We start from the raw sequence: 27,810 nt of genomic DNA on the forward strand, positions 1-27,810 counted from the left end.
ATATTTAAATGTGTAGAATCACAGAATCACTGAATTATTTGTGCTGGAAGAGACCTTTAAAGATCACATGGTCCAGTCCCTGTGCCGTGTCCTCAAGCCTTTCTCCAAAGGGCTGCTCTCAATCCTTTTATCACCCAATCTGTGCTGAAAACACAATACCAAAGCATCTGTCCTGTATGAGGGACCAGAGAGAAGCCAAAAGAATTAGCAGGATAATTAAAAAATTTTAAAAAAGGGGGAAAAAAAGGCCTATCAATATTTGCCTCGAGAGTTGTCAATATATGCTTGTTTTTAACGTGGTTATGGAAAATCTTGGGTAGCTAATGCAATTTGAGCAGATACTGAGCAAAGAGAAGGCAAAGGGGGAGAATTACAACTCTTAAACTTTTCAAAAATCTGTAGGGAGGACAGTTTAATTCAGAGACCCAGGAATGTTCTTGTGTGAGCTGGAGCTGCTGCCAGGATTGATTTGATGAGTGTGTGATCCAGCTCTATCCCCTTGCACTTCTGGCATTCCCTGCCCACACACAGCCTCTGCCAAAGGGAAATCCATGCTAATAGAATTTTCTGCTTTTAGCAAAGACATCCTCACCTTTCTTTTGTGCTGCTGGAGCTGGGTAAGGAGGCCTTAATTCAGGATGGGAATGAACTATTAATTAGTGAAGTTCTGTTATTCCAGTAGAGATATGTGGTAGGACTGTGTGAAGCTTCTTTAATAAGAGAGCAAGGTTCCCTAGTGTGATCACAAAACCAGGATCATTACAAGGCTGCCAAATGAGCTTATGGTAATTATCAAGTGATATATTTGATAATTGTACAGAATTTTGGGTGAGTTCTGCATTAATTAGTAACAGAAGCTGATGGAGACGTTCTTTCTTCTGTACCACTCTAGGTGAAGTAAGATATTTAAAATAAACCAGTTAACCGGTTAATCAGTTTAAAATAAACCAGCTTTAAAGCCCTACTGAAAAACAGGTATTTTAATAAGGTAAAAGTTTATTATTATTATTTTTTCTTCATTTTTTCATGCAATTTATATAGATTCAGAGGTTATTGGCTTTTTAAAAATGGGAAATAAGTTAATATGACATGGATTTTTCTGTCACTGGTATTAGAAACCTTCCTCTCCCTTTCCCCTGTCCCAGTACAGCTGACTTTCTGTAACAGGAATTCTAATTTTGGAAGAGATTACTTTTTTAGCCTCTTAACTTGTAATTTAATGGAATTTAAAGAAGCTGACACGAGGTGGGTAAAATGGCAATATTCCAGGTTTTATGAGTGGTTTTCTTCCTATGAGAGCTCTGTTTTACCCAGAGCCCAACCTGTTGGTGCAGAGACTGGAATCCAGAATTCTTTTTCCAGGGGGATGTCTTATCCCCTCCTGGAGATTTCTCTCCTTGTTTTATCTGAATGCTGTTGATCAGAGTGTAGTGAGATGTTGCTTTTTTTAAAAATCTTTTACTTAATGCCAGTAGATTTTGTTTAAAATTTTAAAGCCTTTGCTTCAAGTTTACAAATCATTGAGGTTCATTGGCAAACAAAGCCTCTTGCACCATTTGTGATCTTGTGCTCTCTTGCTGAAACTCTTCCATGATTGTATTTTAGTCCCACCTTTTGACATGATGGAAACTTATTTTTTTAATGGGAGAAACAAAATAATAATAAAAAAAAAAAAGAGCAGCAAACATTTATGAAGGAATTGGGCTCAAACAGAATACACTAGTATTTCCTTTTGAAAAAGAGGATTGACTTTGGGGGTGCTGTTTCCTACATGTGGATTATGAGAAGTGGTAGAAAAAGTCTCCATCTTCTGTGGTAATTTGGATTTTCCTGTGGACTGTGTTAGTTCTGGACTCAGCAGCTGAGAGCATTAGCAAAGGTTTTCTGCCAGTACTGGATCCTCTTCATCTCTAGGACCTGCACATGTTCATCTTCCCTGCACAGACTGACACAGAAGTTCTTAACTGAGGAGATTTTGAGCACTTGTAGACAATTTAAGTGATTTTTATCTATTTCTGCATATTAAGCAGCATAGGAAAAAGCTGTTCTTTTATTTCAAAAAGGCCCTAAAGAAAATAGTAATCAATATTTTATTTCAATTTATAATTATTTCCACATTGGAAAGTTCTGATAAACTTTTCTTATTGTTTGGTGGTAGGTTAGAATTATTTGCATTTCTGTAAATGTCCATAACTAGATGCCAATGACAATGATCAACTATGAAAGGATCTTCAGGAAATTTCATGAGGAATATTTTCAAGAGAAAGCTAATAAAGAAAATATTATTTCTAGATAAAAACAGTGGAAAAAAAACCATATCATGGATGAATATTACATTCCAGTAGCCAAGCACACTCCTTCCTGAGAGAAGGCTCTGGAATACATTTTTTTCTCCCAGTACATCCATGGATATGCTATTTTCAAGCCCTGATTTTATATATATATATTTAGGTAATATATTTATTCTTCCACAGTCTGTAGTTTTAAGATGTGATTTGGAAAAAAAAAAAAGTGGCTAAAAAAAAAATGTAGCACAAAGAGCGTGGTAAAAGATTTTCTGGTCAAAACTGTACCACAGACCTTGTCACTCTTGTGGTAACAGAGATGGAACGACAGTGAATTTTCATACTTGTTTTAGAATCTTTTGGTTTTTAGTGAAATGTTTTTATTGCAAAGGCATTTATTTTCTTACAGCAAATCTGTGGTTTAGAACACTAATAGAACACTATAGGTGCCATGATCTGTATCCTGGTTAGGGAGAACTGCATCCCTGCTAATTTGTTTGTGCATTTAACACCTGATAGTGCCCAATTGAATATTCCTGTTTCACAGAGCAGCAGCCTGGTGCTGCTGGAGTCATGCTGGATTCCCTCTTTGCCCAGCACTCAGCTGTGGGATGTACACACTGGGCTGTGTTTTTAATCTTTCTAATCAGTTTATTGACAGCTCAATAAAGAATTCCTTCAGGAGATTCTGCAAACATGGAGGCAGAGTTTCCTTCTCTTTAAATACTGGTGGGAGCATTTTGCTGCCTACTGTGGTTTTATGACAAAATATTAGGAGTACAGTGAAGCAACACTAAGGCAAAGAGTTTTCACCTGTGGGAGCTCTTTGTACCTTTCACATCTGGAAAACAGCCACAATGTTTTTGTCACCACTTGCACATCTCTGCCAGTACATTATCTCAAGGGACAATTGCTTTTTGAGTGGTTTCCGACCCTTGTGTGTTCAGGTTCTATTTTATCAGTGTCTTCATTTTTTTGAAAATGAAAACAAGTGACAAAAACGATGCTTTGGCACCGCAGCCCTGCCATGCCTGGTTCTTATCTTTTTCTTTTTTCTGCTTGGCTGTGATTTGCTTAGCCCAGACTGAGGAGAGGTTAAAAGGAAAACCCTCTTTTGGGGGGACGTGCTGCTGGATTTTATACTTTCAATTTTATCTTTTCAAAACATGTGGCCACTATATCCCTTCCAGGACACAGAAAATAGTGTGAGGATTGAATGAGGTGTTCCTATAAATAGAGAATTGTTCAAACTGACAAAAAGTTGTTTTTCCTGCCCAAAGGTAACGACGTTGGTGAACACGAGCAATAAAGGACCGTCTGGCAAGAAGAAAGGGCGCTCGAAGAAGGCTCATGTTTTGGCTGCCTCAGTGGAGCAGGCCACTCAGAACTTCTTGGAAAAAGGAGACCAAATCGCTAAAGAGAGCCAGGATCTCAAAGAGGAGTTGGTTGCTGCTGTAGATGATGTTCGAAAACAAGGTATGTGAGAAAATGTTGATTCTCTTTCTTCTTTTCTGCCAAGGTTGGGATTAAATCGTGAGATGGTATTTCTTGTTTAGACTCAGATGTTTATTTTGGTTCTTATCTATGTTGCAGTCTCACAAACCCTGAGTTCTACAGTACTACACTAATAAGGTAAAAATGGAGCCCCATCTCTTTCTCTCTCTACAAGGCCTTTTAAAGATAAAATGTCCAATTAAGAAATGACACCAAATTATTTTTACTTTTAACCCAATAACCAACCACCCGTGCCCACAATGTGGACATTTTTATCCAATTACACAAAACCACCCAAACCCATGGAGAAGAAGGTGAAGAAGAATGTAAAGAAGAAGGACCAATCTCTGCCCAAAACCCTCCATTTTGTTTTATATGTATTACTATATTCTAAAACCTTAAACTCTTAAGTTTTCCACCCTGTGATATTACACACTTCTATTCAAACTCCACACCCATGATCCCAGTTCTATCATTCAGTTTTGGAAGCTTTTCAACAGCCTCAGGTCAAATGCAGTGTTCTCCTGGGGGTAGGTGCCTGTCAGCACAGAAAGTCTAAAATTCTCAGTAATTTAGTATAAAATTCTTAGTAAATTACCAGGCTTCCAACAGTAAAAAATGCTCAATGGGAGCAGAGCTTTGCCCAATGCCAAAGATTATTTTTCCATTTCCAGTCTGTTTTTTTATTCTGCTGTGTGACAAAATGATGTGAGTTTCTTCACTTGGCTGAATCTGAGCAGTGGTTTAAAGCCTGTGGGTGCAAATGGAGAACTAGGATTATGGTACATATGTTTCTGAACAATCTAACAATTATCAACCAAATAAATGAGCAATGTTGAAGTGCTTGTGATTTCAAATATATAAAAAAATAATGTCAAAGCCTGAAAATAGAGGTATAATAACAGTATTAAGACAATTATTTTCTGGATGTTGTTGATAAAATAAATGGATACTCGCAAGATCTGACAATTCTCTTTCAAAAGATAAAATGGATATGAGGTGCTTTTAAATTTACTTGTGTGGTAGGGGAAAAATATGTTTTCAATATATGCCTATGACAAAATGTTTCCATTTTATTGATTTTGATTGTAATTATTTTTATTGCAGCAGAATTAAGTACCTTTCAGGTTTATTCTGTTGCAAGTCCTATAATCTAAAGATACCATCTGCCAGTATCATCAGCTCTGGGTGTTGGAACAACACTGAGAGATCTCCAACTGAGATTTCAGAAGGAAGCTAAAGGATTTGGGTGTAAAATACTGATATTCAGTGAGCTACTCCCCCAGAACTCATACTATGTTGTTTTTTTTTTTTTTTATCTTGTGAAAATTGGACTGAAGTGATCATAAGAGAAAGCAGGGTTAAATTTTGGGTATATAAGCACTGCTTAGTGAATATTCCAGTCTGTTCTATCCTGAGGATATTTTTTCCTCCTCTCCACTCTGTGTGTATTTGGTTTCACTGTTTTCATGTTCCTGTGTGGTTTGGGTTTTCTTAAATATTCAGTTGTCAGTACATCAGAATAAGTTAAGTATTTGCTGTATGCTGTATCTGCAATGATATTCCATTATTCTAGTGGGGTTTTATGGGTTTTGTTGGTTATTTTTTCTGCTGGGTATTTGTTGTTGTGATGGTGGGGTTTGGTTGAGTGTTTTTTAGATTTTTAATGCTGATGCCTGGCTGTTCTGGCATTAATTTTCATTTGTCAGCTACTTTTCTGTTGCTTACATGGCTTATTTTGTGTTGCGTTAAGTTGTAGCTCAGCACCTTCAGTGGTGACATGAGTGCCCATGTTCTCTCTGAATTCATAACCTTTCCTCTTTTGGGTTTGTGCTGCTGACTCAGCTTCTCCTCAGGAGCCTTCTCCTGAGTTAGAGGCATCAACCTAAACTTGCACACTCTTTTATCTAGACTAAATTTCTGAGTTTTTACATGACAAAAAGACTTTTACTTTTCTTAACCTATATTTAGAAACGACCAACCCAAACAACAATGAAGAAGCAGAGAGGAGGAAAAAAGATCTTAAACAGAATTACAGAGAATGACACAGACATTCATCTCTTGTCAACACTCCAGGCTGGGAAAAAAAGGCTGTCAGAAAAGTGGAGCAGCTTTTTTTGGGGCCTGTTCAACACGATCCCGTATTGAGGAGAGCAGGAGACACCACACACCATTATTAGCACCCACGAGCCGTGGAAATGAGACCAGCCCTGGTGTGATGTGAAATGATATGTTTAGCTGGGTGGCATAAAGAGCTGGATTAATGAACTGAGGCTGTGTTTTCCTGGCTGATTTCCTGGCAGGGTTCCAGCTGGGATAATTACATCGTCAACCTAAAAATGTCTGCGGCACTTCCAGCTGGCTCTTGGTGTGCTCCTCATTTCCTGCCCTGCGTTGCTGGGTGGTGGTGTGTCCTACTAAAGGTAGCAATTCACTCCAGGGACTCCTGCTTTCCATTGATAGGTGTGGAACAAATGCTCTGTATCACTGCAAAATGCTTTGGAGTGTCCACAGTGCTGAGATTCTTGTTCCTTCTGTGGTGTGGAAGGGTAAATTCTGTGGGCTGTAGAAAACTTGGGTGATATACAGGTTTGATTTATGAAACCCGTTCTAAAAACACAAAGAGCAAAAACCAAAAGATTTGATGCCTAAAGCTTATCCCTGTGTATCTCTGTATCCCATAATGATTCTATAATAGGAACACTTATACTTCAGAACCACCTAAGTAAGATTCTCCAGTTGCTGGGCCATTAAATACTTTGCTGTGTGGGTGTTTATTGTGGTACTGTCAGAGTTGTGTAAAAGACCTCCCAGATGGGGGACAAAGAAGACCTGGGACATGTGGAAGTTTATCATTCATGTCTTTTTATATTAGAGAGAAGGAAAAGCACACAGGTGTTGGAACCAGATGATCTATAAGGTCCCTTCCATCCCAAACCATTCCATGATTCTGTGACCATAAAGAGTGAAACTACAAACCCTGAGAAGTGCAGGGAAGTGAAGGAGAACTCACAGGAATAAAAATACAGTGTGTGCTATACTCATAGTGTCTAAATACAACTGATCTTTTATTGATCAGTAGAGAAGAAGGAAATTCCCTGTGGAAGAGAAATTCAGGCCATGATTGACACAAAAATCTATAAAGAACTGCAGTTCCACTGGGCTCCAGTTTGATCAAATTTGTTAGGACACAGCCTGGGATGCTGCAGAAAGCAACACAAAGAAATAGGCTGTATTAATGTAAAGGTATTCTATCTGGCTTTGGCAATGTCTGTCTGTAGGTATGTGCTGGTGACTGCCTGATTTTAATGTAATTTTCCTGAAAGTTTTCTGGCATATAGCTGAAACTTCCATTAGAAACACGATTTAGTCCAGCTTGTGGTTGTTGTGTTTTAAATTGTTTTGCTATTCAGTCATGGGAGATGAAATTTCACACCACAATATGAAATTCGTACTTCAATCAAGGGACAGAAAATAGCTGTTGATGTCTTTTGTGTTTGAAGATAGGGTAAAGTTGAGGTAGACTTCATTTTTTGCTCATGCAGGTTTATGGACATTGTGGAAAAGAATGTGATCTCTGTACTCTGTGACTGTCGTGACATTGTGGATGAACATCTCTGAGACATGAAAGTGACTTTAACTTCCTTGCAATTTTTTTTTTCTCTGACAGAAAACACTAATATTTTTAGTGCTTTAATGCTTTCAACCATCTAGTTTTGAAAATTTTTTTAAGTTTTAACATGAAAAATAAATTCTATAAAAGATGATTTCTAGAGAAATCTAGAGAATCTAGAGTCTAGATAACCTGTTTTTTTAGACAAAAAATCTCCATATCTTTTCACTTAAACCTATGTTCTCCCTATTCTTATTTATAAACATTTTCACTGAAGTATATGAAAACTTTTTTTTTTTGCTTACAGAAGTTAGGATATGCTAGTTCTTGATAGAGGAGGAAAACAGGTTTTTTTAGACAAACTAGAATTTCAGTTCATCCTAAAAGGTGGAGCATGTGGGCAGTCCTACTTAATGGGAGAATGAATCTTGGTCTGCACTTTTGAAAGAACCTATGTGTACAATAAACATTTTCTTTTTTTTTCCAATAAAATCTGTGATAAGGTGCCCTGCAACTTGCTTTTTGTCTGGCTGGTGGCTCATGCCTGGACTGAAAGCTTTGAGCACAAACTTTTGAAGTCTTCTATTCAGCAAGTCACTGGAGCCATGGACTGAAAGCTCTTACCTTGTTAATAAAAAATATTCCTTTTCTATTTTGAATTGCTTGTTATGTATGGAAGTGACTTCAATTATTAATAATGTTTGCAATGCTCCTTCTAAGAAATCTGGGCCCCTAAATGCCATTCCATGCAAATACTCTAATGCTGCCTCTTTCAAACTCTTTTCCATCCATTAATTATCTTTCAGCTCTCTGAGAACTGAGTTGCAGAAAGACATCAGAAGTCCTACTCTGAAATGGTTTAAAACACTTCTGACGTAAAAGCAGATGTTGCAGAGCATCCCCAAGAGTTGCTGTAGAGAAAAATAGGGTCAGGGGTTCCCCGATGTAATTATCCCAGGAGTGAGGCTGCTGCAGCTCCACGGCCCCAGTTTGAAGCAGGAATGAGGCTGATCCTGTATTTCCAGTAGGCACATGCACACAAGCACACATATACAGCTGATGTATACATGTACATATATAACATACATCTATATAATTTATATTTATGGCTGACCTTACATATCAGCCTCTCGGCACTCACTTTTCTATGATTCTGTGAGACATTGGGATTGTCTACCCAAAGAAGTGGTGGATATTCCATCACTGGAAATATTCGAGGTCAGGTTGGATGGGGCTCTGAGCAACCTGGTCTAGTTAAAATGTCCCTGCTCATTGCAAGGGATGGACTAGGTAACCTTCAAAATCCCTTCTAACCCCAACTATTTTATCTTTCTCTGTGAAACAAACCCAACAGCACCAATGTCTTGTCCTGCTCCACTCTGTTCCTGATCAGGATTGATCCTTAAGGAGAAAACTAAAAGTGGAGGAAAAATGAAATGCATATAGGGCATGGCAGGGGTTGGAACTAGATAATCTTTTAAAGTCTCTTCCAACCCAAACCATTCCATGATTTTATGACTTTCTGTACACATTAGGTTTAGGCTTTTTGGGAGAACTGCTGATGATACTGGTGCTTGGTAATGCCAACTGGCTGTCCAAGGATCTTGTCTTCTCTACTCTCTGCTCCATTTCCAAAAGATTTATTTCTGTTTAGCCTTGGCTGGAGCTTTTCTGATATTCATTTCACTTTTCAGTGTTTTGTTTAAGCTCATGTTAGTTTAAATTTATGAAAGTGACTTCCACCTTCTGGGGTATGTTTATTATACAGGGTAGTTGGTGTTTGATGTATTGCCTGAACATGCCAGTTTGGGACAGATTTTGCAAAAGCAATGATATAAGTTTGAAAAGTAATATAAATTAATACATCTGGAAATTTTTTATACTATATTTATTTACACTGTCTTTCTTGAAATTTTATATTATTGTGGCTCTATATCAGGATAAAATCAGAATAAAATTTCTTTAACCTGACAGGTGTCAAATATAAAATTATACTCAGAAACTGCAAGATAGGGAAGTAGTGTTTCCTTGAGAAATATTTGACTTGAATATTAAAATCAAATCCTAAAACTACTGCTTGTTTTTTTACAGGAAATATTACTGTTAGTAAAAGTTTTATTTGTGAAAGTATTGCAGAAATGCAGCACAGATAAAAAAAAATCCCTATCAAGGGACTGTAACTAGGCCATGTTTTGCAGTAAATATTTAACTCCACCACCCATTATCATGCATGAAATTTCTGGATTCAGGTCAAATTTGGAGAAGAGTTTCACTAGGATTTAAACTGAAAAAATTATTAAAAGAAAAAAACAAATATTACAAATTGGAATAGGTACCACAGGCAGTTAACTCGCCCTGTTCTGTCTTGCAGCAGTAATTCCCCAACTGGATAGGCTTAATCCACAGTGAGTAATCCTCAGCAGCATTTACTGTACAGCCTTTTCAATTAAGTTTTGAGCTAACCACGAGCAATGTTCTGCAAGGAGATTTCCTCCATGCATGAAATCTGTATTTGTGTCCCCTCTGTGTGTAATTCAATGTGGAGATTGGAGCTGAAGTCCCTGACCCCTCAGAATGGTTCTGTGAAGCTGCAGAACACCACAGGGTGAGCATCTCGACCTCCCTTTTTGAAGCTCTTCTGATTTATGTGTTACTGAATCTCCTCTGAGTCCCAGCTGAGTGCTGGAAATGAAATCACTGTTGATTCATTAGGCAGAAATTCTGAACTGAAATTCTTTTTCTTCAACATTAAAAAAAAAAAAAAAAAAAAGGAAATAAAAAAGGAAAAGTTTGAGTCATCTTTGAACTGGAAAATCAGTTATTTTAGTCTGTCGGATCAAAAGTATTTGGAAGGAAATTCCTTTTAGCCTGGTACAGGAGTGACCTCAGATGACTGTGTAGGTCAGTGATGGAAGTTTTTAGCAGAGCAAAGGAACTGAGAGTTTCACCAGCTGTCTGATGAAGGATAGGGAAACTGGTGGGAGATCAGGAGTGGTGCAGAGACTTTGTCTGGGATATTTAAATTGGGAAGCAGCATACTGAAGGGCGAAAGAGTCAGGGAGATGAGCTTAAGGTTTGGTCATTGGTTTATGCTTCCATCACTGAACAGTGAATTTTCAGTCTTTGAAAAACTAACGGGAAAATTGCAAGAATGACTTTGTGATGATTGCACACACATACACACATGCAAAAAAAATAATTGCCAACAAACTTTTACGTGTGCCTGTGCAGACAAAGTGCTCCTTTCATCCCGCACGCTGCAGCGGCCGTGGAGAGCCCGTAAATGGTGGGAACAGCAGCGGGAGCAATGCAGACCCCACACCAGCTGGAAAATTTTTGTCTGCCTCTAGAGCTGCTCTGTGGGCTTCTGCCTTTCTGGTATGGGTTGCTGCCATCTTATCTCTTTGTCATCTTCCCTTTGTCCCTCAGCCACAGGTGATGGTGCCTCAGGCGGGCACCATCTTGGGAAGGTTAATTCCAACATTTTGTGTCTCTCTTTGTGTCCGTGAGGTTTGTGAGATTGGGCAGTTTTGTATCTAGTACTTATTTACTGTTGTTTTTTGGCCTGTTGTTACTCCATTTGTTAGTAAACAGTTGTTTTTTCACTTATATCTACTCATAATCTTTCCTTACTGGTGGCAGGGGATTGGTTGGAATTAAGTGGAAGTAACTCATTTTGGAGTGTCCAACTTTATAAATGGTCTTAAACCAAGACTTCTTGTTCTTCCTGCAAGGTTGAATCATTCCATGGTTCAAATTCAAAATCACAGCTGTTTCCAGCTGCCTGCCAGGGTCTCAAATGCTTCTGACCTGGACCTGGAACATCCAAAAATGTCTGAGGGACATTTTCAGTTCTGACACATATCTGGAAGGGTTCAAGGCTGAGCTGGATGAGGCTTGGAGGAACCTGGTCTAGTGGAATGTCCCCCTGTCCATGGCAGGGGATGGAAAAAGATGAGCTGTAAGGTCTCTTCCAACCCAAACCATTCCATGATTCTGTGATTACGCAGTGGCATTTAATGTCAAAGATACAAGCAGTCCTTGGAGCACTAAGCTCTATCTGTGAGTCTTCCTTACCCCCTGCTCAGTCCTTCTATTTGCCTACAGTACGTTTTGTTCCGTGTTCTTTATTTTTTGACTGCATTTTCCATGGCAGTCATCCAACTTCAGGAGTTGTATAAAAGCTTCTTTCTTCGATACAGATTAGGCTTTAATTTTGGATATGGTTTCAGAAAGTGGTATTCGATAAGAGAAGTATTAAAAATGACAGCACGAAAATTTGAAATACACTTTCTAATATCTCAGTCCTAAAAGATGCTTAGTCAGTGTATAAAAGACTTTAATTTATTGCATTTCCATTTGCCATTTTGAACACGTCTTTTTCTGAAGTACATTTTTCACATACTACAAAGGCCAGTAATACTTTACAGAGTGAGGGAATATAAAATGTTATAATCAAATAACAGGCACTGATTTCCTCTGAGAAGTGTCAAATTATAGCATTCTGATCTCCAGCTATCTTGTTCTCTGTTTTAATCCCTTTATCAGAGACAAATTCTTTTTAGACTTTAGATCTCTGAGATATTCCAGCTGCTGTTTATATATGAACATGGGAAAAGGAGCCTATTCTGTATAGCTGATGGAATTTAGAATTATTTTTGTATCTACTAAAAATAAAATTGTAGCCTCTCCACTGATTTTGATTTTGGATGTTTGCAAATTTCATTCAGCTGTAATTGTTCCAATTGTCTTTGAGATCTCTGCTTTTTTTTTTTTTTTTTTTTTTGGGGTATTTTACTTGTAGATAAGTCAGTTATTAACTTCTGTTCATATGATGTGATTTCTACAGTATGTGATGAAATACATGTGTTTTTTCTTCAGAAAATATGCCACCTCGACTTCCTTGCACCTGTTTGTACTGGACTTTATGGTTTTAAATAGCTCCTTATTTTATTTATTCAACACTTGCCTGTCTGAACAGAGAATTTAGGTGGAACTTGGGCAAAAAAGGAGAGTTTGCGACCTTTGTGAAAAGGGACGAGGAAAGCTCAGGAAAGCTACCAGGGACATTTGGAGGTCATGCAAGGAGAAAATGGCAATGGCCAAAGCCCAGCTAAGAGTGAAACTTGGCTGCTGGCATAGAAAACCAATAAACAAAGATTCTATAAATTCATTAATGACAGGAGTAGGATCAGTTTGGGGGGCTTCATTCTGTTCCCAGCTCAGAGCATTGGGTACCTGAAGGACAACTCCTCTTACTGTTGGAGACTGAGGCAAAGAAGGAATTTAGCACCTCAGCATTTTCCTCATACTGTGTGACTGTTTTGCTCTGCATCCAGTAAAGGATGGACATCATGGAATCATGGAATGGTTTGGGATGAGAGGGACCTTAAAGCTCATCTAGTTCCATCTCTGCCATGGGCAGGGACACCTTTCACCAGACCAGGTTACTCAGAGCCATCTCCAGCCTTGATTCCTCTCAGCCTCCCTTCTGCCATGCCCAGGTATTTAGAAAGTACAGTCCTAACACTCAGCCATAGTTTTTTTCTATTACCTATAGAGGCTTAGACTAATGATAATTTCTTTCTGTTCTCATTACAAACCTAATGATAATCATGTCTTGTTTATGAGCCTATTTCTGTGCACAACAGCAATCTGCCTTTCTGGGTGTTGATGGAGGGCTATAGATTATTTGTGTTTTGATCTCTGCACTGGAATGTAAATTCACACCATGAAGCTCAGTTATCTCATTATATCTTTGCACAGAAGCTCTTGCAATTTTTAAACATTCAAGCAATGAGTGTAGTTATATAAAGGAGCTCTTATATTAACACATAGGTGTCACTGCATGTATGTGAATTCCCACTGAAACTGGCAATAAATTCTTAGGTTACTAAAATGTTGCCAAGTCAAAATTGGTTTTGTAGTCTTCAAAAATTAATTTTTGAATGTAATTCCCAATTTTGGAAAGATAAATTGAATTTTCATGTAAGTTGAGCTTTGAGTATGATTTTAGAACCTTTGGTTCTCAAATATAGGTTATTTTAAACAATGTGTGCAGATTATGTGAACTAGTAGAAGAAATTAAATAAATTTTTTAAAGTGCTCTTGTACCTTTCATCTATTTCTCTGTATAAGTCTGCAGATGCTCTCTCTGTATTGTATCTCTCTGTTTCCTTGTTTTTAATATTTTTCCTATTGTTAGTCTATATCATAGATTTTCCCTATGCTGAGGACTCTCCAATGTCTGCTTTTCTCCTTTCTCATCCTCTCTCACACTGGAGTATCTTACTAAATTTTTGTATTGAAATTTTTCCTGTTATTTTTCTTTCTTGGCTGCAAACCTTTCAGCTGTCCAACATTAATGTGCCAGTCCTCTTAATCCCAGCTGGGGTTGTGGGAAGGGTTTTTTTTTGCTTTCAGCCATGTTTATTCCCCAGATTAAGTAGTGCTCCCTGCTTCTCTTACTGCTTTTGTCAAGACAGTTAGGTAGGATCTAAGTGTAAGGAAAATGATAAATTAGCAGGAATACAAAAGTGACCCTCAAAATGAATAGGGAGTTGATAATCCACCAGATTGATTAATCTCATCATTAATCCCTCCCCCTCCTCACAGTGCTTTCCATGTGCTGACATTATCAACTTGCTACTCCCTCTTTTTCACAGATCACTGGGATTTTTTATTGAAATTTGTTATGAAAACGCATCTTGCTGGAAAATATCAACACTTTGAACTGAAGTTTATCTCAAAAAATACCAATTTCAAATAAGCTCTTTATTGGATGGTTTTTTTTTTTTAATGTGATGATAGAGAGTGATGGAACTGATTCTAATTATGATTTTGAACTTAGTTCATGGTGCCTTGGGCACAGATAGAATCTACCCTTGAGCTTGCTTTCCTGTACAGTATTTGTGAGTCTCTTCAAGCGCCAGAATGAAAATGTCCAGAATGGTGGAATCTGTGTGCCTAAAGCTGAATGCCACAGTTGTCTTCTTGGAGTGCTTCCTTTCCCATGAATTTTGGGTGCTTTTCAAATGTTGCTCCTTTCTATTCTTTTCTATAAGTGGAGAGCATTGCTCTGATACATTAAATTTGTTAATGAAAATTCTATTTAAATTAATAAATTGTTACACAGAAACCAAATCAATGATTAAACTTAAGATGTTAATCACTAGGACTCACAGATTTTTCTTTGTCAGTTCCATTCATTTTAGTCCTTTTTTACAATAATGATTTTAATAAATGTACCATGCACAGTTCACCAGAAAGGCAGCAACTTTTCCTGACATTTTCCACTGTAGTTTCTTGTTTAGGTGATGAACTATTCTACTAATTTTGAATAGGCTTCTTGATGCAACCTTGCAGCATTTAGATAAAGATACTTATTTTAAATTAGAGATTTCAAATTTTTAGTATGAACATAGAAGTTGTGGGAAAAGTGGTAGCTGAACAACTTGCTGATAGGACTAGGAAGAAGAGATTTCAACTAAGAGTAGATGTAGATGGGATAATGGGAAATAATTGTTCTCTGTCAGTGTGAGGAGGCTCTGCACAGGTGCCCAGAGAAGTTCTGGCTGCCCCTGGATCCCTGGAAGTGCCCAAGACCAGGTTGGACATTGGGGCTTGGAGCAACCTGGGATGGTGGAAGGTGTCCCTGCCCATGGCAGGGGGTGGGACAGGATTGGCTTTGGTGTCCCTTCCATCCCAAACCTCTCAGTGATTCCATGTTTCTGTTAAACACTGTGGTTCAGCAGCATGGTTTTTGCCATGATACAAATAAAGCTACATCATAATTCAGTTGAGATTGAGTTTTTAAATTTGCCTTTGTATTTATTGATATCTCAAGAGGTCCAATGTGGTTTTGTGTTCCCAGACACAGTGCTGAGCATCTAAAATGTTCATGTTGATGTTCCCTGAACTCTCCAGTTCAGTTAAGGCAGATCACTTTAGTACCTGAAGGATGTTAATCCTTGGAGTAACTGAGTTGCAGACAAAGAGGGGTTAGAGATGCTAATGTATCCTCACATCCCAAACAATTTAGTTTTGAATTGAAATTTAATTGGTGTTTTATTGTACTTAAGTGTATCAGTGATGTTCCAAATGCACTATTAATCTGGGTATTAATTAGAAAATTTCTTCCTAAAACATAACATTCATGGATAAATTGTCTTACATTGTCATAGATATTGGCTAAATATCTTGAAAGTTCTGTATTCTTGCTATTTTCAGTCCCTCAGGAAAGAAGCAGTTGGGTTAATTAAAATTACGTATTTTAATGGTCCATGAAGTGAATAATGTGGTATGTTCTTGGATCTAGAGAGAACATTGACAAAGAGAGAACATTGAATCTAAAATACCTACTAGATTTAAGGATATCCATTGTGCTTTAAAATGCAGAGTGATTCATCTTCCATCACTCTGTCTAAATATCAAATGTAAAGTGAATCAAATGGAAATGAACTGAATTGTCTGTACAATCAGCTCCAGGAGCTGAAATGTGACAGGAAAAGATCAGGCTTGATCAGAGATTGCCTTTTCTGGCCTTGAAATCCATTAAAACAATGAGAACAGTGGTCATCCTTCCACAGATGGAGAACAAAGTCCCAGCTGCAAGTGGAAGAGGAGATGAGTTTAGAGAACACAGCAGTAAAGATTTAGGAAAAAAGTTTTAAGGAAAAGGAAGACTAAACAGCCATTTGTGTGAAGCTTTTAGAATTCTGAATAGAATTTTTGATGCATATTTGTATTTACAAATTACTTCCCACATTCTGATAATGTCAAACAGAATTTAATACTGAACATGTTTAGTGATGGAGACTGGATTTTAAAGTTCTGTAAACAAAATATGATGTTTTAAGAGATGTGGTGAATAATCAATGTGATTAATAAGGTAGGAGGAATATAGACAGTGAGAAACCAACCAACCAGGACCAGATTAAGGTCATTATTCCTAAAATTTGACTGTTCAGATATATACTGGTATGGAAAGTGAGTGATCCTCCTTTATTTGGTGAATTTCTAGACAAACCTAAGGGGGGATAAAATTGCAGATCTTTGTATTTTAGAGATTTTGTTTCTTCTAAAGAAGACCACATCCATGATGAAAAGATTAAACACCTGCTTACATAATTTAAATATACCTAATTAACAATTATTTAGTATAATCCTCACTCTTTTATATGGAGTCTGCAACTCATTATTCCTAATATACAGACCCAGTTTGGGTCTGTAGTTTGGGTCAATACATTATTATAATTTAGGATATCTTCATAACAGTGCTTTTTCTCTAATTATGACGAGAGCACTCTAAAATACTTCCATTATGTCATGGATCAGTTGTTCTTTTTTTTTTTTTAATCTTGAACATGCAGAACAAAAGGAAAAATCTGAAAGAAACTGATTAATTAGACTGCAGCTTTATTAACTTCTTCCATTTGGGAACTGCTCAGGAGTGGTACATCCAATCAATTTGTCATTGTTCTAGTAATTATTTCCAGGTGTTTGGTGTATTGTCAGCATCCCCTACTGATTGCAGCTGTTCTCTAGATTGTTACTCTGTGCCCATCTTCTATGTCTTAAGTAAACACTTCAAGGCTTTGGAAAAAATTACATTTCCTCTATCTATTAACCATTGAAAGTTTTGGTTCAATCCTTTCCTCACAGGTAGATGTTTTACCTTAAGTCTGCTCATGAAATTCCAGTAGCTTTTATTGGTGATCTCTGCAATCATCTGTTGATAGATTTTTGCTGTTAAGCTCTGGGGACATGGTGGGATTGTTGGGGTGTCCTGTGTAGAGCCAGGAGCTGGACTCAGTGATCCCTACAGTTCCAACCCAGGATATTCTGGGATTCCATGAGTATTTCTCATAGCTGCAAATGGTCCTAGAAACCTGCAGTTCTTATCATTTGTACTCCAGAAGCAGAATTGTTTCATGGGGCTGCTGTAATGACTATAGAAATGGGTATTGTGTGCAATTAGAAGGGACTGAAGAGCCTCCTCTAGTCTGTAAGGACTCCTCACAAAAATTCACAAAGCCAAAAAGGGACAATAGGGACAAGAGTGGAAGAAGCACACAGTGAAACTGAAGGACAAATGGGTCATGAGAAGAAATGGATTTAAATTATCTACAAATACAGGCAGTATGGCATTAAAGTGTCTCTAATGGAAAGAACCTGTCAGATTCTGGAGTTCATTTTGGAGCGAGTTTCCCACTTCACATAGGATTAATTGGGGTTAAATGTCTGAGCTGTTTCTAAGATGGAAGCTTGATAAGTTTATGAGTGTAGCTATTATCATATTAAGATTATTATTAATTATTATCACTTGACTGATTGCAGTGGCAAGGAAGCAGACCTGATGGCTTCAGATGTCTGTGTTTCTTGTGTCGACACAATTTCCACTGAAAGTAATTTAATATAAATTACAGAGCAACTTGAAATGCATTTGGAAAGAAATGGATAGCTAAATGCAGGGTTGACTTTTTCCAGATAAAAAGGTTTCTCTAAAAAAATAACTGGGCTAGCTGAAGCTCCACTCATACCTTTAGCCTAAGAGTAGTTTGATACCACTGCCGTAAAAGGATTAAAATATGTTAGTTGGCACTGAGACAGATGAGCCTTCCTCACCATAATTGCTAGTTTCTTTGGTTATTAGATTCTAAATTGTGAACTACTAGATCTTGTTATGTTTTAAACAACCTGCTGTGAACTTTGATACTCATACTTTTTTGGTTTGCCTATTTGATTGTGTCTATTTAATAATTTTTACTTCATTATTCTGGAGATTTATTTCACCTGATGTGAGCTTTCTAAGATTAAATATCTAATTCAAACTCTTTTAATGGGTTTTTGGTTTTGTTTGTTTTTGTTTCCTTTTGACCCTCTGTGCATTTTTCCTCTGCCCTTGAGTGTTGATTTTTAAATCTTTTTGCAAGGGATATCTCCTTGGATATTCAAGTCTAAGAAGATAATTTTCCTTCTTGCTTTCCTGATGCCACTGGCCAATTATCAAATATTACTTCTTTCTTTCATAGTCCAATATAAATATTTATCTGATGCTACACACTGTTAATTCAACAGAAAACAGTAAAATCTCTTCAGTACCAAAATGGAAGTTAAACAATTTTCAGGCATTTGATTCCAAAATCAAAAGCTTGCTTTGGCTGCCATTTCATCTTGAATTTCTCTAAAATTCAGTATTTTCACTTACAAGGGTTTTGCTGCTGGATGCTTGGAATCACTTCCATCTCATCTGAATCCTACATAGAGCTTAAATAAATGGAAAACCTTGCTGGGGTTTCCTGTGGTTGCTTGTGTCCCCTTGGGTTCAATCAGCTCAGTATGCTCCAAGAGTGCATTTTGGAGCAAACTCTTTATTTACGCTGGGATTCTTGGTTTCCCTCAATAAATAATTGGAGGGAAGATGATGCCTTACAATGTTACACTGGTTAGATGAAGCCAGTCCTGCACTGGGATTGAATTCCCAGTTAGGAAACTCACATCCAACCCTCGCTCACATGCTGGGCTCTCAGCTGTTCTGTGGTCGCTCTCAATATCTCCTTTTACAGGAAATATTTGAGTCAATAATAATACTAATACTAATAGTGTAGTTTTAGTCCCAATTTTTAAACATTCTCAGCCAAGAGTTGTGGTTAAAACTTTGCAAACAACTGTTTGAATTAAAGTGTGTGTTAGAAAAAAAATCTTTGAGGCATCAGAATTCCTTGCTCCTAATTTCAGTGATTTTTGGCACACAGGTAAAATTCATGGGAAGGTAGGGACAGAAAACTGTTGTCCCCCTCCAGAAACCTTGTTTTCTTTTTTTGCCTTGAATTTCAGCTCTGTGATGCTTAGCAATATAGCATTTAAGTATGTTTAGAAATTTTCTTTTTTTTTTTTTTCCTTTTATCTAGCAAGGATTGTTTGTTGTCTCCTAAGAAATTTGTAGAGTTTTGCCAATCCTATGGAAAGTTAAGAGGAATATGTAGCTTTAGAAATGAGCCACTTGAATTGTATTTTGAAATTTTGTATTACCAACTTATCATCCAAATGATAATTTGCAAATGATAATTTGAACACACAGTCCTAATGGTAAATATAATAAGGAAAATAGTTCTGATGGGAATTGGTCACTGTGGCTGTAATAAATCCCTCCCCTACTATCTGCATTGTTTTATGGGAAGTTTTGCCATCTGGGATTTTTTTAAATGTTGTAATGGTCTTAAAAGCAATGTAAATATGCCTTGATTTCACATTGCAAGTACTTTCTTTTTGAGTTTCTGCACTGAAGACATACAGTTTTTGTTTTTTTTTTAACAACAGCAAAAGTTGGGTTAATATAAAATCTGTGGATCATAGCAAGACTGGGAGAGGTGAGGTTGTTCAGCCTGGAGAAGAGGAGGCTCCAGGGAGACCTTCCAGTGCCTAAATGGAGTCCAGAGGAGCTGGAGAGGGACTTGGGGCAAGGCGTGGAGTGGCAGGAGAAGGGGGAATGGCTTCAAACTGCCAGGGTGCAGGGTTGGATGGGATATTGGGAAGGAATTCTTGGCAGGGTGCAGGGTTAGATGGGATAGTGGGAAGGAGTTCTTGGCAGGGTGCAGAGTTAGATGGGATAGTGGGAAGGAGTTCTTGGCAGGGTGCAGGGTTAGATGGGATAGTGGGAAGGAGTTCTTGGCAGGGTGCAGAGTTAGATGGGATATTGGGAAGGAATTCTTGGCCAGGGTGCAGGGTTAGATGGGATAGTGGGAAGGAATTCTTGGCAGGGTGCAGGGTTAGATGGGATATTGGGAAGGAAGTCTTTCCAGGGTGCAGGGTTAGATGGGATAGTGGGAAGGAATTCTTGGCAGGGTGCAGGGTTAGATGGGATATTGGGAAGGAATTCTTGGCAGGGTGCAGGGTTAGATGGAATAGTGGGAAGGAAGTTTTGCCTGTGAGTGTGGGGAGGCCCTGTAAGGGTTGCCCAGGGAAGCTGTGGCTGCCCCTGGATCCCTGGAAATGCCCAAGGAGAAGTTAACGGGGCTTGGATTACCCTGGGACAAGGGAAGGTGTTCTTGGAGTGGAGCTGGATGGGCTTTAAATCCAAGGGTTTTGTGGTTCTCAGATTTTTTTTTCCTCAGCAGCACTTTGTTCTTCCACAAAGTATAGAAACTAAACGCACAAGGCTGAGGGCTGCCCTGAAGCTAACCTGAGCACCGTTTGTGTTCCGCTGCCAGGAGAGACGATGCGCGTCGCCTCGTCGGAGTTCGCGGACGACCCCTGCTCCTCGGTGAAGAGGGGCACCATGGTGCGCGCCGCCCGCGCCCTGCTCTCGGCCGTCACTCGCCTGCTCATCCTGGCTGACATGGCTGATGTCATGAGGCTCCTCTCGCACCTCAAAATCGTAGGTGTTTTTCACCTTCTCTGTTGGGTTTGTGTGCCTTGTGCGTGGAAAATTGGGGATCAGTCAGTTGGGGAGGTGACTGTCTGTCACCCTGATTCTTAAGATTTTCTAAAACCTTCTGGGTTTACATTCTGTTAGAAAACTTTCTCACACAATTTTCTATAAAGAACATATTGTTTTGCATTCCTTCATAGGGGTGGAGAGACTTGATGTACTGGTAGTTTGTCCAGTGTCTTTGGAGAGGTGGCCCATTCACTCTCCAATCCACTGTCACCTTTGGAAAAGTATAAAAGTTGGAGTCAGAGAATAAAACTTCTTCTTTACCTTGCAAATAGCAGTAGCTCGTGTTGTGCTTTCACGTGTCCTATAGCAACAACTGTCCACAGTCCTTGCTCTCCACTTGGTTCTCTTAAAGCGGATCAGCAGTGGGAGTTAATACATTTCTGCATTAGTCTCATTAGTTTTCTAATTCTGCAGAAATTAATATTTGAACACTTAAAGCAAAATTTGTGAGCCATCTTCAGTGACTGGACTAACACAGAGCTGTTAAACAGCTCTCTGAACTAAACTGAAGCATTTGCTCCCCTCACATCTTATCCCAGTTACTTTTCCAGTATTTTTGTTTTCTGGCACAGTTTAGGTACTGTAGTAGTCTACTCTTTTTTTTTTTTTTTTCTCTTTGCGACTTCTGAATATATTTAAAGATCACACCTTTAATTTGGAGAGAGACAATAGTACAACTGTCTAATCAAAGAATGAAGAGGAATTAAAGATTACCAGATAGTTTGGACAGATTTATATTCACTTTTGACCACCATCATTCACATTTTTATACAGGACTATTAAAAAGATTTTCAATTGAAACTAAGAAGTACATTTTTCCACCCTCCCTAGCTGTTGCACTGTTACATTTTCATTGCAGAAACAAATCATCGAAAACCTTTGAAACAAAAAAAGATGGTGCAGAAAATCATATGCAGAATATTTAAAACCTGCAGAGTGCATGTGTGAGTTTAACAGAAGAAATGGAGAGTTGCTTCATTTTAGCAACTGTTCAAAAAATATTTCCTTTTTTTTTCTTTTTTTTTTTTTTTTAATTTGTCTTTTTGACAATGTAACTGTACAACAATCTCATGTTCTGGAAAAACAGTGAAAACCTTTCAACTTGCAAACTGTGCAGATAACGTGAATAGCTGGAAAACAGATTCCATAAGGAAAGAGGCCGATTTTTCAGCACAGGTTCTAGTGAGCTCTGCTTTAATGAATAAAATGCTGCTCTCAGAATTGTCAGCACATGGCTCTGGTTACGTGCAGTGTAAGCAGTGTCTCTCTCCAATATGCTTTTAATTTTTCCTCTCTATAATGCTCCATGTAACTATAATTCAAATTGTCCTTTCCTAGCAAGGCCAATGCTTGAATATCATAAGCACCAGGTTTTTTTCTGAACATTATGATGAAAATTTGTATTCAAGCTCTTTCATGAGAAGTTTTGTTTTCCCATTTTCAGCAGAGTACTCTGTTATGTAAAATGCAAATGTCCAGTGCTGGTTTGTAAGTGGCTGTATTTATTTGCACAGTTTGCACCCCAGAAGGGCCATGTCTGGAAGTGTGGTTTATAACCTCTGCATTTACCTAATGGTATTACAAGTGTGGTTTCAGAAATCAGTGATCTCTGGTTCTTTTCAGCAACAATTCAACATAAGGGCCTTAACTGTCACTTTTAATTCATGTTAAAAAGGGTAAGTTATTTCTGAGGATTGAACATGCAAATATCCTTATTTTACCACTTTACAATGCAAACTGCTTTTAGACAGATGAATTACTAGGGGGAAAAGTGGTTATACTATACAAAATTGACAGAGGAACAGCTCTTTTATTGACTCAAAGGTAACCTTCAAAGACTTGTATAAGTTACCCATAAAATTAATGAACTAAAATAATTCTGCATGTCAGTGTAATGAAGCCTGATTTATGCTGAATTGTGCTGTAATCAGTTTTCTCTGAAAGCATGTCAAAGGCTTCCCAGGAAATGGTGCATTTTAATTAGTGTTTTAGGGGGAATATATGCAGGTACTTTCTGGGAGGACTCTTGGTCATTGCATTCAGGTTATCTTTTGCACTGCTAAAATTAGAAATAGTGGTTATTGCAGAAGCTTTTGTAACACATTAAAAAAACATGTACCATTATAATATGTGGTCATGCACACAGAGAATTATAGATCTATTGTAATTAACTCTAGGCTAGTTAATCAGAGGAACAGATCAGTTGAGTGTTTTCTCAAGGATGGAGAAGGTACCCCAGTATGAATTTGTAAAAAAGAAATTGTAATAATAAAAATATCACTAAAAAGGAGCTTGTGCTCCTGTCCTTTCTACTGTTTTCCATAACTGGTTTCTTACTTTTGAATTCCGTGGTCTTGAGCCCTGAATGACATTTGATAGAGTATGATCAGCATCCTTTGAAATCTGATTATCAGAGTGGAAGCTCTGCAGAATTTTCAGGAATTCTATTTAATATGGAGCACGATTTAGAAAAATGTGTATCAATTTTTCATGCCTGTGTTTGGCATTGCAAACAGTAAAGATGAAACTGTCAGGTATTTTAATGTAAATGTTTCTTGATTATAAAGGAAAATGTGCGTATTTTGGAAGAAGTTCTGCAAGAGCAAATTATTTAATACAAGGATGATTTTGTAATTTGTGTTAATGGTAAGGCAGTCAGTTCATTTTAAAAACTCTGTTCTCCTTAAGAGTAAAAAGAAGAGGTAACTTGGATTCTGAACAATCTTGTAGCTTGTAAATCAGCAGAACTTGGTTTATAATTTTGAACATAACAGCTATGAATTTATGTTCCTGAATTATTCATTTTCCAATAGAAATGTATAAGTTTGCTACTCTACTGCCCTGTAATTTGTAAATCTGCAGTAAGTAGGTAAGAGCTCAGAATGAAAATATACTCTCTCAGTGGTAGGAAAACACATAGTAATTCAAGCAATAAAAAGATGGGTTCTGCACATAATTGTGCCTTTCTAAACTATTAGACACCAGCTACTGCTGAATTTATCAATTCCCAGCCGTGTCTGGAGAGCTGCAAACCCCTGCTTGTCTCCATGCCAATAAGCCCTTGCCTTTTGAGGGGAAGATTTGTTATGCATGTTCTTATGAACTGCAGCTTTTAGGTGAACAATAGCTTTTATCAAGAAGGATCAGTAGCATCCTTTCAGTTCTCAGTGTTTTTGATTGGAATTGCATTTTTATCTTGCCAGGGAGAGAAGTACAACTTTGAATTCCCATCTAGTCACAGTAATGCTTCCTTTACTTATTGCATGAAAAGAGCATTTTATGCCTTTAGATATTCTTCTGGCTTTGCATTATGTAAAGGTTTACAATACATTTGGATCAACTTGTTGGTATAACTGGAATTTTATATTTTTGTCTGTTAGCTACAGCATCACTGCAAAAATGCAGGTGTAGGTTTTTGGGTAATTTTTTTTCTCAGTATTTAGTAACCAAAGAATGAAAGCTCAGAGCTGAGAAAAAAAGAAACAATACAAATAATCTGTGTTGAAGGGATCATTTGTTTCACAAAGATAGAGTGTTTTGGATTTATCAGGGTAAATTTAAACCTTAATGGTTAGTTTGAATGTCCTTTTTAAATATTTCTTGTCCAGAAGTGATAACTTTCTTTGTTTTCCCATAAATCCTGTAGCACACATTAAGAACATACTCATGTGTTTTCTTTTGAACCCCATAGATATTAAATATTTCATTTGATAAGTGTGGGCAGTGATATCTTTAAAACATTAGTTTTACATGATCCCAAAGCACAGTAAATGGACAGTAATGCAGAGTGACAGCTGCTCTATTAAAAACCTAATTAAAGTTCATGGGACTCTCATAAAGCTTCTGTACAGTGATGGATGTGAAACCTAAATTGGATCCATGTAAAACAGAGTATTGGGTGGAATAGTCTCAGAGTGATTTTTCAAAGAGTGGATTAAAATGCTGACAGAGCTGATTTATTGTGTTCTAGGTAGAGGAGGCACTAGAAGCTGTGAAAAATGCAACGAATGAGCAAGATTTAGCCAATCGTTTTAAGGAATTTGGGAAGGAAATGGTTAAACTGAACTATGTTGCTGCGAGGAGACAACAGGTGAGTACAGGAGTGGTTGGAAAAGTCCAACTTCATCCTAAAGTTCTCCTGTTTCATGTCCCAAGTCTGGTTTAAAATGTACAGTGAGCCAATAGGTGCTATGTTATGGCCTATAATTTAATCACACTGATTATTTTGGAATGTGATGAAGTGTTTCACAAGTGCCATTTCTTTAAGAGTACCTTCCAAGAGGCCTCAGTTAATAACAGATTGAAGGGTGAAAAGGGAAGTGATTCAGGAGGTTAAGGATAATTTTAATTCGATGATTATTCCCATTTAATTCTAACCTATGCAGATTTCAGGTTCCTCTGACAGCTGCTAAAGCACAAACTCTTTGCTAGTTCAGAATAATTCAAGTTTAGGAGAAACAGAAATCTACTTTGTGCTTAAAACCATTATTAATATTTTTCAGATATTTTTTGAAAAAAAAATAAAAAATTATTCATTGCTAAGGCAGTTGAAAAAGAGACCAGAAATTCATGATAACATTTATTCAAATCTGGTCATTGTACAACTTTGCAGTAAAGATAGCTTTCCCCTGAACCTTGCTCTTTTCAAGACACTGTAGAGTTGTATAAGGTCTCTCCAACTTCAATTATATTTGAATACCACCAATAATTCAGTGATGGGCCATCTTTTTACTGCATTGAACACTGGATTTGGAAAGCTTGCTTTCCATATTCATCCACCTATTTACATTATTTTCTGAATTTCAGTAATGGCAATTTTCTTCTAAATCATGATTGTCGGGCATTTTTCTGAAAAAACAGCATTTTGACAGTTATACTAAAATTGAATAATTGAATATCTCAAGTTGGAAGAGATCTGTAAGGATCATCAAGCTCAACTCCCTGCTCCATCTGACTAAGGCAAATAAATTAAAATGTAGGATCTAGACACTATATGGAGAATGCTCTTGGGTACATTCAGACACTTTCCCTGTGGAAACAGAGCTGCAACTATGGAAAAAAAGAGGAAAATGTGAAAGTTAATGGATGTTTATGTCTCAAGTTCTCATTGAAGACACAAGAATATGGCAAAAATTCTCTCTGAAGACTGTTACTTGCCAGCCAGATGTGGTTGAAATTAATCAGTGGGTAGAACCTGTAAATCCAGAATATCTGTGTCCTTTTTCAGTGTTGGTGATTGATTCCATGTGTGGACATAAATAAACTATTCAGCTCTCAAGACTGGTTTGTTCATAATTTTAAAGTGTAAGTAATAATATTTTGTTAATTCTAATGAATATTATGAGAGCTGCCTTAATATTTGTAAGGCTTTCAAGGACAATGTGATATACAATAACTGAAAATATCAGGTGTTAATAATATGTGATTCTGATAACGTGCAGTATCTGATTCTTGTTGTCAGAGAAAACAAAAGAAAGTATCTATCATATTCTAAATATAAAAACTCTAAATGATATGAGGTATAGAGTAAAATATGAAAAAAAGCAAAATAGAAACATTGAGAGGCATATTTATTAGGTTTTTAAGAGCTAAAACCATATGGTGTTAAGTCATAGATTGGACTGGATGATCTCAAAGATCTTTTCCAACCTAATTAATTCTTTAATTCTATGATACTCATCTGTGTAATACTTCTAGTTTGATGTTTTAAAAGTGTACCTTATGATAATTTTATAACGGATACAGGTGTAGTAATTAGACAAAGAACTTGCTGCAACCAGGAGTGTTGCACTTGCATTGCCATTATGGATCAGCAGAAGGAATCCAGCTCGGGAAAAGTAATTTTGAATGTTTTATGTACATTTTGAATGGGTTTTTGCAAAAGGGAAGTGACTCTTTGATAAGATATTGCGAGCAGAGTGTAACAGCTGTAGTGACACAGAAGGACTTTATTGGGCAGGAGGGGAATTCTGTCAGTGATTCATGGTGGGTTCTGCCGTGGCTTCCATCTCTGCCAAACCACTGCGCGGCGTCCGTGCCGGGATGCTCAAGGCAACGCGTTCCAAGGCAAACCCTTCTGTTTGCAGCCCTAAAAGCCGTGTGTTCTCACGCAGGAGCTGAAGGACCCTCACTGCAGGGACGAGATGGCCGCGGCCCGCGGGGCTCTGAAGAAGAACGCCACCATGTTGTACACGGCCTCGCAGGCCTTCCTGCGCCACCCCGACGTCGCGGCCACCAGGGCCAACAGGGACTACGTCTTCAAGCAAGTGCAGGAAGCGATCGCCGGCATCTCCAACGCTGCCCAGGCCACCTCGCCCACCGATGAGAACAAGGGCCACACCGGCATAGGGGAGCTCGCTGCTGCTTTGAATGAGTTTGATGTGAGTATCAGCAGGGTGGGGAGAATGAAGTGTTGCTCCGCACCATCTGTACAGCTTTTAGCTAAGTTGTTCCTACACAGGACTTAAATTCCCCTTTTCATTCACATCCATTTCCACAGAGACATCGATTTGTATTGGTTTTGGTGAGGAATAGTTGTTTGCTGCTAATGGACTGGAATTACAAGGAGTTATTTGTGCTCATATGCAAAATGATATGCTAGGACAGTGAGAAAAATAAATTCTTGTTATCCTTAGGATCCTTGACAAATCTTACTTCATGGTTCTAGAAAATGCATAGTCTGATTAATCTGGCAATTTGGTGACCAAGATTGGTCACCAAACTGGGTTACTTGAGTGGTAAAATCATGTTTTTCTAGCAAGTCAGGAAGAAAAGACAAAAAAAATGAAAAAATGGTGATGGAGCTCAGTGTCCTGGAAACATTAACATTCAACTTGAATAATGAATTATGTTAATCAAAGGCATGGAAAAAGCATCTTTCAAACAGAGTTGATAGCAGTCAGCTCAGCTGCGGGCAAAGTGCTGCAGCCTCTGTTCCAGCAATAGATACAGTTTTGCTTAAGCAACTTTCCTGACAG

At 37.8% G+C, this 27,810-nt stretch overlaps 1 protein-coding gene across 3 annotated transcripts in view; it reads left to right on the forward strand.

Moving 5' to 3' along the window:
* Positions 1-27,810, forward strand: part of CTNNA2 (catenin alpha 2) — a 475,172-nt gene that overhangs the window by 92,312 nt on the left and 355,050 nt on the right. For all 3 annotated transcript variants that reach the window (XM_021535749.4, XM_085578480.1, XM_021535753.4), the window contains exons 3-6: positions 3,566-3,761; positions 20,604-20,770; positions 24,804-24,923; positions 26,947-27,213. In XM_021535749.4, the coding sequence (XP_021391424.1) occupies positions 3,566-3,761; positions 20,604-20,770; positions 24,804-24,923; positions 26,947-27,213 (750 nt within the window). The remainder of the gene's footprint in view (positions 1-3,565; positions 3,762-20,603; positions 20,771-24,803; positions 24,924-26,946; positions 27,214-27,810) is intronic.

This window comes from Lonchura striata, chromosome 4 (genome assembly GCF_050655825.1).
Source record: "Lonchura striata isolate lonStrDom1 chromosome 4, ASM5065582v1, whole genome shotgun sequence".
Classification (NCBI taxonomy): Eukaryota; Metazoa; Chordata; class Aves; order Passeriformes; family Estrildidae; genus Lonchura; species Lonchura striata.